The sequence below is a fragment of the Formica exsecta genome, unplaced genomic scaffold (assembly GCF_003651465.1).
Source record: "Formica exsecta isolate Colony F162 unplaced genomic scaffold, ASM365146v1 scaffold500, whole genome shotgun sequence".
Classification (NCBI taxonomy): domain Eukaryota; kingdom Metazoa; phylum Arthropoda; class Insecta; order Hymenoptera; family Formicidae; genus Formica; species Formica exsecta.
Window position 1 is genome coordinate 697,675 of NW_021852243.1, and position 13,198 is coordinate 710,872.

At 31.8% G+C, this 13,198-nt stretch overlaps 3 protein-coding genes across 5 annotated transcripts; 2 read left to right on the top strand and 1 right to left on the bottom strand.

Annotated features, from left to right (window-relative positions):
- Nucleotides 1–774: 774 nt before the first annotated feature.
- Nucleotides 775–2,956, top strand: LOC115241579 (coiled-coil domain-containing protein 51-like). The gene is made up of 2 exons (XM_029817382.1): nt 775–1,222; nt 1,737–2,956. Exons 1-2 carry the CDS (start codon nt 1,055–1,057, stop codon nt 2,538–2,540), a joined length of 972 nt encoding a protein of 323 aa, XP_029673242.1. The 5' UTR covers nt 775–1,054; the 3' UTR covers nt 2,541–2,956.
- A 5-nt stretch (nt 2,957–2,961) lies between these two features.
- On the bottom strand, nt 2,962–5,545 carry LOC115241580 (protein SGT1 homolog). 2 transcript variants are annotated; one of them, XM_029817385.1, is made up of 5 exons: nt 5,177–5,545; nt 4,985–5,095; nt 4,435–4,636; nt 3,756–3,955; nt 2,962–3,321 (listed from the first exon to the last, which is right to left on the bottom strand). In XM_029817385.1, the coding sequence occupies exons 1-5, from the start codon at nt 5,216–5,218 to the stop codon at nt 3,301–3,303; spliced, it is 576 nt and encodes a 191-aa protein (XP_029673245.1). In that variant the 5' UTR covers nt 5,219–5,545; the 3' UTR covers nt 2,962–3,300. The 2 variants fall into 2 exon arrangements, with proteins under 2 accessions (XP_029673245.1, XP_029673243.1); XM_029817383.1 differs by having other exon boundaries at nt 3,004–3,325.
- A 704-nt stretch (nt 5,546–6,249) lies between these two features.
- LOC115241587 (RNA-binding protein 26) lies at nt 6,250–13,098 on the top strand. 2 transcript variants are annotated; one of them, XM_029817399.1, is made up of 10 exons: nt 6,250–6,522; nt 7,449–7,567; nt 7,671–7,974; nt 8,146–8,310; nt 8,595–8,962; nt 9,153–9,398; nt 9,908–10,423; nt 10,514–11,298; nt 11,544–11,798; nt 12,168–13,098. In XM_029817399.1, the coding sequence occupies exons 1-10, from the start codon at nt 6,464–6,466 to the stop codon at nt 12,252–12,254; spliced, it is 2,904 nt and encodes a 967-aa protein (XP_029673259.1). In that variant the 5' UTR covers nt 6,250–6,463; the 3' UTR covers nt 12,255–13,098. The 2 variants fall into 2 exon arrangements, with proteins under 2 accessions (XP_029673259.1, XP_029673260.1); XM_029817400.1 differs by having other exon boundaries at nt 9,920–10,423.
- The last annotated feature ends 100 nt before the right edge of the window (nt 13,099–13,198 follow it).

Consider the following 13,198-nt stretch of genomic DNA (forward strand, 5'->3'; position numbering starts at 1 on the left):
ATTTTAATATTAGAAATAATTAAAATAATACCCCAGATAGTACATGTCCCTAAAAAACGATAAGATGTCTTATCGTTCTTTAGACATTTTTTAAGATTTCTTTCGGTCTTCCTGTGCTGTGTGGGACGAATGTACATAATTCAATAATTGAAATAAGACAAATTTCCAAGAAATATAATAAATTACTATGGTAATAATTACAGCTAATTACAAAATAACATACCCCTGGCGATAACTGTTGATCAGTTGGACGATTTCGATCGACATCCCGATTACAGAGGTGAATACCAAATATATATCATAATCGCAAACACTTTATGAAGAACTTTAATAATAAACTTTGATAATTCCGCGCGATGCGAGTTTCACTTTAGACGATCAAAGTTGCAAAAAATATGGAGCGGTTCGTAATCTGTCCGTCACCACGTCTTTCATAACTCATTGTGATTTGAAATTTTCAGAAACATTATTGAGATTCTCGAAGCATCGGAATGAACCAATCACGGCTGTGATCGAGAAGACGCTAGAGATGCCTCGAAGCATTGCATTAACCAATCAGAATAGAGAAATCTTTATTCTTTTTGTCCTGATTGGTCAATCAAACGCTTCGAAGCATTTCTAGCGTCTTTCCGACCGCAGCCCACGACAGGTAGATTCGGATACCTTGATTCTCGAAAACAGCGGTCGAAGCAACGCCGATCGAGACCAATCGCAATAACTCTTTAACATGGAAACAAAATTCGAAATATTCCATTAAAAATAGCGAATTAATAGCAATAATATGCATTAAACAATTATATACAATTTTCGATATAAGATTTTTAATATTATTTCGATGATATTTATGAGTACAGATTAAATCACGTTAAGTTAGGGTTAGAATTTTTTTATAAGACGGCATTTAACATGCCTTCAACCGAGTACCGAGTAGTTATATTTTTTGGTTAGAATTGGGGTTAGGTTAGCTCTCCGCATTATATTCATACGTCGGCACACGTCGGTATGCGTGATTCTGACATATCATTTTATTTATTTGAGTTTTCTAGTTTATAAAATGATAGAACGCTATCGACAATTGATTAACCTAATAAACAAACAAATGAAAAAATATGCGGTGTTTCATCACGCAAAAGAAATTGCAGAAAATGCCACAGAGAAAACGCAGAACAAGTTATCCAATGCACAAAACCTCGCGGCTGAGAAATATAATATTATTGCAAAAGTAAGCATTAAATATATAATATCAAAAGTTACACAAAAGTTTTTAATCTTGTTTCACCGTTTTTTGTACATTAGTGCAACAAACGTATTCTGAACAATTGCAATCAATTTAGTCTTTTTAAGGAGCACATTTTGGAATATTCTAAGTTTCTTATGCATTGAATTATGTATTTATGTAAAATTTTAGCTATATTTATTAGTAAGTTACTCAAGAAATTTTTCATATTTTTAGTAAGAATTAAAATTGGATATAATTATGCAATAAAATAAGTCTCTCTCTCTCTCTCTCTCGAGATTATCTTTTTGATTCTGATTCAACTATACCTGAGGTTTCTTTAACGTTTTTATTATTAAGTACTGCAACCCTATAAAAAAGTAGGTGAATATTTTTATTGAAGAAAGAATTAATTTCGAATTGGCTGAACAATCTGTAGTGAAAATGGCGATCTATAATTGTGGAAGATTATACAATGTAGGGCAATAATTATATATAATCATTAACTTTTATGTTATAGAAACTTAGTGACCAGGCTATCATTATACAAGATTTAAATGCCAAGGCATTGAAGCCAAGCCAGGAAGAATTGTCAGGAAAAATTGTTAAATGGTGGCAATGGTACAATCAATTGACAGGATTGAATGACGTCGAAGCAGCGAAGAAACAAGTAATTATCCTTCAAGATAAATTGTTTCTATGTCAGGGCAATAGAAGAATCTTGAACAAAGAATTGACAGACATTACTCATAAATTGCAAGAATTATATGCTGAATTAGTTCAAACAAAGCGAGATGATCCTAAATTTGTACATTTAACGATAACGGAAAATAAATGTTTGCAAGAACAAAATAAAATTCTTAATCAACTCTCTTTATCAGAAAAAGAAGAGAGGGATAATTTCACACAGTTAGCTACTGCTATCAAAGAATATCACGACAGTCAAAATTTAAATGCACAGAAATATAAATATTTATCTATCCTCACATCTGCCATAATAGCAATTGTATCGTTAGTTGGTTCAATTATACTTAATAACAAGAGGATACTAGATATAAGAAATACTATACAGACAGTGCAAGAAAAAAATGAATCGTTACATCAAACAAACACAAATGAATTGTCTGATCTTAAGAAAATATTGCTATCATTTGATACCAAGTTCTCCAAACAACACACAAATACCAACGAAAAGGAGAACAACAATAATTCGTCTAATATTCTCGTGGCCTCTACCAAATATTCAGCACATTTGTTAATTTCAGGAGCAAGTTATATTAAGAAAGGTATCTATGCATGCGGGTCATTTATCTTTTACAAATAATAAATATTTACCAAAAATATACAACTACTCAACAATGCAACTAAATTTATATGAATCTTATTTTCTTCCTAATGTATAATGATGTATACTTTTTATGAAATGTTTATAAAGGGGAGAGAGATATATGTACAGTATATATCATAAAACTTGAAAATAAGAAATATAGAACAAAAATATTAATATTTAATATATGTTAAAATATGAAGTTTTTTTCTATAAGATAAGAAAAGAAAGTTATATTCTACATTTGCTAGACAAAATGCTTCATATTTTGCGTAATCCACATTGTTGGATATGTTTTATGATCATTGATTTATGATTATTAATTTCCTTCAAAATATTGTAACACACAATACTATAATTATAATTGTAAATTGCAGATGTAATCTGTTAAGTAAACATAATATAAAAATCAAGTAAATGTGTTAATGATTTTATATATTTTATAATCATACAAAAAAAATTTTTAACACGGAAATTAGTTTATTATATTATTGAATCACTATCATATAGAAAGAGAAATATTACAAAGTATGAAGTATCACACAATGCTGCCTACTTAATATATATCTTATACTGAATAATCATATGTATGATATATATATAATTAAGAGAGAGAATGCAATTATTACATGCATAAAACACTGAAAAACTGATGTTTAAAAATTTGTCACAAATTATGAATTCCAAGATTTCCATTCCATCCCATCGGGTGGTTTTCTTTCAACTGTTCCATGTCCTACTTCTTCCCAATTAGTGCTCAGAACAGTGCCGCCAGATTCTGACTAAGATAAATTTTTTTTTTTTTAATATGTTTCTTTTGACAGGTTATTATATTATATTTATATTAATAAAAGTATTGAAAATTTATATGCATATGTATTTATATGATAAATTAATTTTAATCAAATATCATTTTTAGGATTTGTAATGAAAAATTCAAAAATATCACTGTATGCAATAAATAATTCTCACAACATATTTATTGTATAAAAATAGGCAAGAATAGCTAGAAATAAATAGAATTGATTTCATTTATGCAAAATTAAATTGCCATGTACTAAAGATTTATATTTGGTAGAAAAGACAAATTCTTTTAAATACATGTTATCAATAAAATTTGCATAAAATCTACAACGTGTAGCATTATGAACAAACTATATAAATATCTTTCTTGTTACTATTCAATTTATGAAATACGAATATTTTACTTACAAAGGACTTGTTCATTGCACGTCTTACTTCATCAGATCCTTTACCATATATTTGTTGGAAGAGAGCATTTATCGCTGCATCACCCTCTGGTTGTTCAGCTGCCTCTTGTTTTTCTATTTCCTTTTCTACTTTATCCCAATCTCTGTATATTTTACAAGAACTTGGATATTTAGATGTTTGTTGGCTAGCTTGGAGTATTTCTTAAATAATACAAACAAGTTTAGAAAAATGTTATTATCGATTATCTACAATTTTTTAATCAAAAATATAATAAATATATATTAGTTTTTTATAGTGAAATAAAGTTTTAGAAACTATATTATATATATATTAATATTTCTAAAATGTATATTATATTGTGATCTTGGATGACATTTTTTTGAATATGATGCTATTATTATATTTTCACAATTCTCTTTAATATCAATTATATTAGTATCATGGAAGATATGTTCATGATATATCATAAAAGTTTGAAGTTTTATTACATTATCAGATTATAAATATTATTATTAATATAAAATACCTAATAAAATTCAAAATTATGTTGGATTTATATTTGCCAAATATTGCCTATTAGCAGACATTATGTCATTTCATAAAATTTAATGTTTTACATATTTATATTTTACATCCCAATTACATTCCTCTATGAAATAATGACAGATTTGTAATTTACCATTTGGTATAGGTTTTACTTTATTCTGTTCAACTGGATTTCCCTCTAATATCGTCCATCTAAGATCATCCTGTTTTTTCAGTTTGATTTCTATTTTAGATGGCCATACTTTGTGCGTACATTGTTCGACTACTACCGTGTGAGCCAAATCTAATTCTAAACTATATTCATTACCAGATGGCAACTTTGCAGATACACTTAGCTGAAAAATAATTTGTGAAAATTGAGCAGTTTAAATAAATATCTTATAAATCTAATTCAAATCATTAAAAATTTCAGCTTTTTTTTGTATCACACGTAACAATCTATAATATAGAAATCATGGACAATTCAAATAACAACTGCCAATATTTAGATACCCAAGTATTTCGAGCATTACCAAAGGATGTCTGGATACTAAAGCGTTGCATAGAAAATAATATAAAACTATTATATCATACACAAAATCATCGTAAGATGTAATGCTTTTGTTTAAGATATTTTTTATTTGCTCTAATAAACAAATTAACTCCTGATACTTTAGCAGATAGATAAGCTTCTAAATACGTACTGTATTTTCTTCATATGCAACTTTCACATTTTCTGTATTTTTTGCAAGTATTGTTACGATAACGTGGGTCTCTGTTTGATACCAATCATGTTTTATTTTTGGAACGGGCATCTGCGAAAATTGAACATTATTGTATCTAGATATTTCGAGATTATATATTCACTTATATTATATTTGTGTATATAAACTTACTACATTATTTTCCATTTTGGTGATAACGTTGTCAGCATCCATTATATCCTTATCATTCACAATTATACTTTCTTTATGAAACGGTAAAATATAATATAAAATATGGGATTTTTATCTTTCTAGAATCTTCCTACTGTCAAGTAACCGAAGGATGCTGCAAAACAATCCATGCAACTGTCGCACTAACGCTTAAGGCCCGTTCTACAATAAGTCGTATGTCGAAGTCGTATATCGGAGTCGCTAGTTGTATGTCGTGTGTCGTATGATGAATATTGTTAATAATATATCACCATTCTACAATAGGTGCATTCAACAGACTCAACAGGGGCCATATTCTCAAAAAATATCGCATACGATATTTTTCGAGAATATGGTCCTTAAGTAGCAATCGAATGTGATTGGTTCTTACTTTTAGAACCAACAAATCAATGTCGAGTGTTATGAGTCCGCTGAATATTAAAATTAATGAAAGTTATTGTTTAATTTTGAGATATCGCCAGTAAATAAATTAATAAACGAGTATTTCTACGACCAAACTGGCAATTTATTGTTTGATTTTAATATCACAAATATTAAAGTGATATTAAAATCAAACAATAAATTGCCAGTTTGGTCGTAGAAATACTCGTTTATTAATTTATTTACTGGCGATATCTCAAAATTAAACAATAACTTTCATTAATTTTAATATTCAGCGGACCTAATATATAAATATATTTAAAATGTGATAAAAATTCTTCATTGTTATAAGCAGTTATAATTTCTACAGAATTATGTAATAGAGATATTCGTTTTTTACTGAAATGACAAACAAAAAATATATATAGTAATCTTTTAATTTTTTATTGTGAAAATCATATTCTTCATTATTATCGAGAAAATCTAATAAAATTAATGCTTGTGCAAATATATTACAAATTATCTTCTCTTTATCTTCCATTTTTATGCTTACGATTATGGTTGCTTATAATGCCAAACTAAACGGTTTCGTTGTTTTCACGTAAGCGCTCAAAATCTAAAGGAAACGATCGAAAATAGCGCTTATAAGCGCGAATGCTAAAGCGCATGAGTGTCCAAAGCGAACGCATGCTAAATCCACGACGGGGCAGCAGCTGTTTCTCTGACTTCTAGTTGCTTGTAACTGTTACATGTATAACAGCGACTGATTTCCAGAATGGCGACCGTCTTTACTTAAGAGAGAGTACTTATTGTCGCTCTTAAAAGTCGTGTAATTGACGAGCGTTTATGAAGTTATCTATGCGCCCTTAACACGGTAAAACGCTGAAAATGATAATCGACAATCCTGATCAATTCAAGGCGTGGCTCACCGCTGTTCTGGAGCCGCTGTAAGTAGGCCAGCTTGCCCGAGAGAGTGTATCTTTACGCGTATGTGTATCTGTACTCATTTGATGTTGTAAATGGCCGTACATGATGCGCTACGTTCTTCGTGTGTGGCATGGTATTTACAAGAGGTACTACCAGAGATTGTTATCCCCTGTCTGTGACACGACGAACAGAATGAACCCTTCTCAACACTCGCGTGTTCATCTCTGCTTGAGTACCGCGTCCAAAGTCTCTCTATAAATCTAACGATTAACTAATCTTCTAGTAACGTGTATCTTCTTTTACTGATCTATATCAATTACATGCAAGCATTAAATCTTGGGACTGAAATGCAATAACCTTTGCTGATCCCTTCTTTAATACATTGTACATAACGTACAATGGCAATATGTGTTGTATTATTGTATTACACGAATGAAAATTTTGATATTTCTATCTTTTGATGACTGTAGCTTATTACATTCTACGTTGATTAAGATAATTAAGAGATTACTTTATCGAATGATTATATTTCTTAAATAGATATTGTGTTTTGTGAAATTTTATTTCAATATACAATCTTGATCATGAACAGACTTTATATTAAATGTAATATCATAATTTTATATGAATCACTGATATTTGATTTATTCTACAAAGTTGTTGGAACAAACAATTCTCTAATTATTGCCCTGAATAGTGTATTTGAAGAATATAAAATTACTATAATTCATGTTTTATTTCTGTAATATAAAACATCTAAACAAGTATTTATTAAACATCTTATTTATACTGCAATGCTATGATGGCTTATAATGTTCAAAATACTTTTCACTGTAATATTTAATAGTGATTAAATTATATTTGAATTAAAAAGATAATATATATTCAAAAGTTTATTAAATATATTTTTTAATCAACTATCAAGCAATTTATTTTTCTTTACTAGGTGCGACGCAGATCCTGCTGCTCTGGCTAAATATGTCTATGCATTGGTTAAGAAAGACAAGACTTTGGAAGAATTACGTGGCGGTATGGTTGAGCAATTGGATGTATTTCTGCAGCAAGGTGCGTTTATATATAACATTTTATCTATAATGTAAATATATTAGAAATTTAATTATCTATTGTCTTTACGATATTAAGAATACATTAAAATTGATGTTTTTAGAAACCAAAAGCTTTGTGGAATTGCTCTTTAAAACATTGGAGACTCAAGAGTATATACTCCCACCCTCCAAGAATGATCCAGATGGTGGTGGGACACCACCTGGCGTAAACCCACCAGCACCAGTTGTAAATCCACCCTCAACAGAGAAAATACTGGAGACAACAATTCCACTAGTATCTATAATTACAAATCCACCTGTTCCGCTTCAAATCAATGGATCCGCGCCTGCTGTAGTTAATAAACGCGAGATTAAAAAATCTGATTCAGACAAAGATAAAGAGAAAGGAAAACGTTCTCGAAGCAGGTATTTAGTAATCTTATTTTTGAAAAATAGTGAAAAAAGAACAATACAGATTATGACAAGAAAAGCTAACAAAAACTCTATATTTTTTTCTTTTTAACACATTTGATTTTAATATAATTTAGTTTAGTATATTGGGATTTTAATTCTGATATTACATTGTGTGCAATTTAGAAGTGGCAGAATGAGATCAAGAACACGATCACGTTCACGATCCTGGGAAAGGGACAGACGCAGATCCAGGAGTAGAGAACACCTTCGACGCGATAGAGAAAGAGATAGAAGTCGACCATGGAGAAATGAATCCCCACCTCTTAATACTAGAAGACATGACCGCAGGTACGTTATTGCAGCATTTGAGGAAATTTTTAATTATTCTTAATGCTTTAAAAACCTTATTGAAAAAAATAAGTAAATGTTTCAATAAATTTTCCTATGTTCTATCTTTTAATTATTTTAAGCAATGTATATTTAAATAAATGAAATCATATTATTTTTAGTAAACTTTTTTTTTTTTTTATTTTTTTATTTTTTTATTTTTTTAATCGATTATATTAAACCTCCATACTTTCTTCAAGTTTTCAAATAATTCTCAGATATATTATTATTATTTTATTTTTTAGACGTACTAGAAGTCGCAGTACATCACCAATACGACCTAGGATACGCGACGGTCCAGACGGTCGCGATCATCGAGCAAGGTTCAGAAACAGATCTCCAACTCCGCTTCGATCTCGATCACGTTCTAGATCAATAGAACGGAAAAAGATGGATCGTTTCGAGAGAATGGAGATAGATAGAACAGATCGAATCGAGGCAAGTCCTGGTGGTGGTACTCCGACTCAAGATAGTAATCATGGAGATGTAGACATGAGGCTATCTACAACTAGTCAATCAATACAAAGTGTTGTCTCTGTTGCGAGTAATATTCCAAATAACCAAACAGGTTCTTTTCAACAACAAACAAAAAGACGTTGCAGAGATTTCGACGGTATGTACGTCGACACATCAAAAAATAGAAAGCAATTATATTGTCGCTCTTTTAAACACTTCAACCATCATAGCGAGAATAGTCATTCTCGATATCGCAAGACTAATACTAAATTGCAATTATTTCATTTTGCTTAAATAATATTTGAGTTAATCAGTTATTTATCTATTTCTCTCATATTTTAATATAGAAAAAGGATATTGCATGAGGGGAGATCTTTGTCCTTATGATCATGGGACAGACCCAGTTGTGTTGGAAGATGTGGGATTAAGTGGAGTTTTGACTTTTGCACCACATGGCCCTCAAGCTCCAGGAGCAGTCCCAGTGGCTACAGTACCAGAACCACCACAGGGTCCTAATGGTAATCCACCACCGCCGCATCTTCCTCTTGCCAGTTTACCACCACCTCACTTAAGAAATCACCATTCTAATATGGGTATGTATTTCTACATAAAATCTATAATAGTTTTAATTATTTAATGCAATGTTGTAAAACAATAATCCAAAAATAATATTTAAAAAAAGAAATTATTTATTATATATCATATTATGGCAATGTTTAGACTGCCAGTACTGCAATACTGAAATATATGTATTGTTTATATATGTATACACTCTCATTTAGATATTGATTGTCATATTGATTGTCCTGCCAGTTATAATGAAAAGAAAGAGAATACCTTGAGGCATCATAAAAATTTTTATATTGGCAATTTTCAATTACAATTAATTTGAAATTTTGTCCAAATTGAAAGATGTTTGTGTTTATATAAAATTGTATGATTCTAACTAGAATTAATATCGATAAGGTAAAATATTTGATAAATTAGATGAGAAAGAGAGGGAATACATAGAGTTACATTACAATTTTGTATTGTAACATTATAGTTTATAACAAGTGCAATATTCAATATTCTCAGAAATATAATAAGTTAAATGTGTCAGACGCTTTTGCAGAATATAATCCGGATGCGCCCAGCATGGAGCCACGCATGCCGTGGGGTAGACACCCACAACCCGCACCTGGGATTTATGGTAGGGGGCAAAGAGAACTGATCAGTGTACCAGTTATTCCCCATACAAATTCGTCAGAAATAACTCATACCCAAAGCAATCCGCTAAAACGTAAACAATCGTTTGATTTTAATCGTCTGGGACCGAAACAGAGAGTGGTGCATAACCCGGCCAATTGTTCTCTCGAACTGAAAAAGGTTCCACGAACCCTTAACAATATAACTCAATTGAATAATCATTTTTCCAAATTTGGTAAAATTGTAAATATCCAAGTTAATTTTGGTGGTGATCCTGAAGCAGCATTGGTTACTTTTCTGCTACCATCTGAAGCGAAGGCCGCTTACAGAAGCACAGAGGCTGTATTGAATAATAGATTTATTAAAGTATTTTGGCACAATAACGTCAATAATAACGCGGCTGGTGGAGCTATCGAAAACGTGCCACCGGGTAAGAGATGATTATACATTTTTATTATTATATAATACAAATAAATATTCTCGACATGATGTAATATGTAATAAGTTTTGTTGTCTCCAGGATGCCGCCCTTCTGTGAAAGAGAGATTAGGCGCCGCTGTAACATTACCGGCAAAGGCTGAGGATAACGAATATGTTCCCACGCGTCGTTCGACCGAGGAACAAGTCACGCAGACCTTAGTTCCAACTTCGCCTAAAGCTGTCGTCGTTCCTACTCGAGAAGACAAGGTTCTCGCGATAAAGAAAACGCAAGAGATGTTAGCGGCGAAGGAAACATTAAAGAAGAAGCAAGAAGAGAAGCGGAAGGAGGCAATCAAATTGACCGCCGATTTACGCAAAAGGAAACAAGAGTTATTAGACAAGCATCTGATTGAGTTGCGCGCCTTGATCGACAAGGCCGAAAAGAATCCAGAACAAAAAGATTCCATAATGCCAACAATAAAGGCTATGCAGCAATCGGTTGATAATATACGCAAGGACCTAGCTGCGAACGGTCAAATCGGTAATAAGTCGCAGGTAAAATCTAGAGAGCAGACTCAAAAGGAGATACTGGACGCTGAGTTAGATTTAATGACCGCGCAACAAGAGGGTCAAGATGCCGGCGAATTGCAAAAGAGATTAAATGAGCTTCGAGCCCAAGCGGCCGCGTTGGGTTTAAACGCTAATCCCACTGTCGGTAGAGGCGCGAGAACTTCTAATCGAGTTACGCGCGGCACCCACACGTTATCTTACAGAGGCCGTGGCAGAGGAAGTTTTGCCCACGTCTCGGTAGATCATCGGCCAACGAGTCTTCTAGTCTCCGGTTACGAAACCGAGGAAAAGGCGGAGGTTTTGGCGCATTTTCAAGTAAGATTTATTGTAATAATAATAATAATTATTATTATTATTATATATTTATATGTAACAGCATTTCAATACAATAATCACTTTGTCATTCGAAAATAGTTGAACAAAAAATGAGAAACGAAGAGACTCAATATTTACATGCAATTGTGTATATTAATTATAAATATGCAATTGAAGCTTCACATATTTTAGTCTCAAGCGCGCGATACATACAATTAATTTCGCAAATTTCTCTTGTGCTTTAGCAATTTGGTGAAATAATGAATCAAATAGTAGACGATGCAACTCCTTCAATCGTGATCAATTTTAAATCGAGAAAGGAGGCTGAGGTTGCTCTAGTGAAAGGACGCACATTTCAAGACAGACTGTTGTCAATAACTTGGGTGTCTGGTCACCATTTGCATCGTGGAGGAGCTGGTAGTAACTCAAACACATCTGTACAACTCTCGTCACGTTCTGAACAGACTGCTCCTGTCACAGACGAAGATATCGATTTGGAAGTAAGCTTTAACGAAATACTTATATACTGCCATTTTTTTAATAATTTATATATTACTTATATAGATTACTATTAAGAAAATTGCGATATATATATTCAAGATGTTTTAGATTTCATTGATTAAAGACTTCGACTTCTATTTAGATTTCATGAGAAGATATATTTAATAGACAGAAAGTTTATTCTTTGAGCTTTGTACGAAATTATGTAAAATGCAACATGTGTTATTTTTTATATAGAAAAGATTTATTTGATGCAAATGACTATGATAATAGTAATAAAGAATAGGAATATCTCTTTTCTAATAAAAATATCTTCAATATTTTGTGCTAGTCTAATCTGTAAGTATTAACAAGATTTACCTTTCCAGGGTACGGCAGAGGCGCTGCTTCTAGAGGAAAACGAGAACGAAGAAGAAGAGGATGAGGATGGGGAGTCGCGCAGTTGGCGGCGATAGCAGCGTCAGCGTCAGGATAGGAGCCGCTTGTGACAGGAGCTTGGTGTCAAACGTAACGACAGCGTGATCATCCGGGCCGGCCGTATGCGTCCCGGCACTTACGCCTACATTGCTGCACCGCCGTTTGATGCATTCATTGCCATGATGATTTTCACGAAGAAATCGGATTATGTCGTGCTCATCAGCGTTATCATGAATGTTACACTATTTGTTAATATTATTGAATATACTATACATGCGCACCGACAATGGTACGATATTGTACCATATTGAATATGGCGCGTCACGAATAGAGAAAAAAAAAAGAAAAAGAAAAACTGCAGAACTTTCCAAAACAAGAGTAATAATCGAAATTTATCCCCATCATTTGTAGAATAAAATCGCTATGTTTTATATGGGAAAAAAAGAAACACCTTATTCTAACTTTCAAGTCCTCTTCTTCTATATGTAGAAACTCAAACCGTGCGTTTCCTAGCTCTTGTTGTTTTAAAGGCTCGTTAGATAAACATTAGGATAAGTAGGAGCTTGTAATTTCGAGAATATTCAGGTTTTTTCACTCGAAGAATGAGTAAACTATATTTGTAACTTGTACAATACGAAGGTATGATAGGTACTCGCGATTATACTATATTGTATTACTCAATGATAAGTCATAACACACTTCATTCGATTGGCTGTTGACTTTTATCTCTATTGTATCTATTTAAAACGGTTCTTGTAATAATGCAAAGTATAATGTATCATTCTTATTGTTTCTTTTTAAAAGATGTCAATGAATTAGATTGCTGAAAATCATACAATGTGATACTTCGCGCATCATTTACATAAATTCTTTCAATCCAGACTATAAAGCAATAACATATAATTCTTACACATGAACCATTCCATCCAGTTTCAAGGTAAGTATCAAATTACACAATAACGATGTAAATAATATATATATA

Coding starts and splice junctions, on each gene's coding strand:
- LOC115241579 (XM_029817382.1), top strand. CDS start 1,055: ATGATAGAACGCTATCGACAATTGATTAACCTAATAAACAAACAAATG. Junction 1,223..1,736: donor AATATAATATTATTGCAAAA/GTAAGCATTAAA, acceptor TTTATGTTATAG/AAACTTAGTGACCAGGCTAT.
- LOC115241580 (XM_029817383.1), bottom strand. CDS start 5,218: ATGGATGCTGACAACGTTATCACCAAAATGGAAAATAATGTA. Junction 4,637..4,984: donor TTGCATATGAAGAAAATACA/GTACGTATTTAG, acceptor ATTATTTTTCAG/CTAAGTGTATCTGCAAAGTT. Junction 3,326..3,755: donor GTGCAATGAACAAGTCCTTT/GTAAGTAAAATA, acceptor AATTTATCTTAG/TCAGAATCTGGCGGCACTGT.
- LOC115241587 (XM_029817399.1), top strand. CDS start 6,464: ATGATAATCGACAATCCTGATCAATTCAAGGCGTGGCTCACCGCTGTT. Junction 6,523..7,448: donor ACCGCTGTTCTGGAGCCGCT/GTAAGTAGGCCA, acceptor TTTCTTTACTAG/GTGCGACGCAGATCCTGCTG. Junction 10,424..10,513: donor TATCGAAAACGTGCCACCGG/GTAAGAGATGAT, acceptor TGTTGTCTCCAG/GATGCCGCCCTTCTGTGAAA.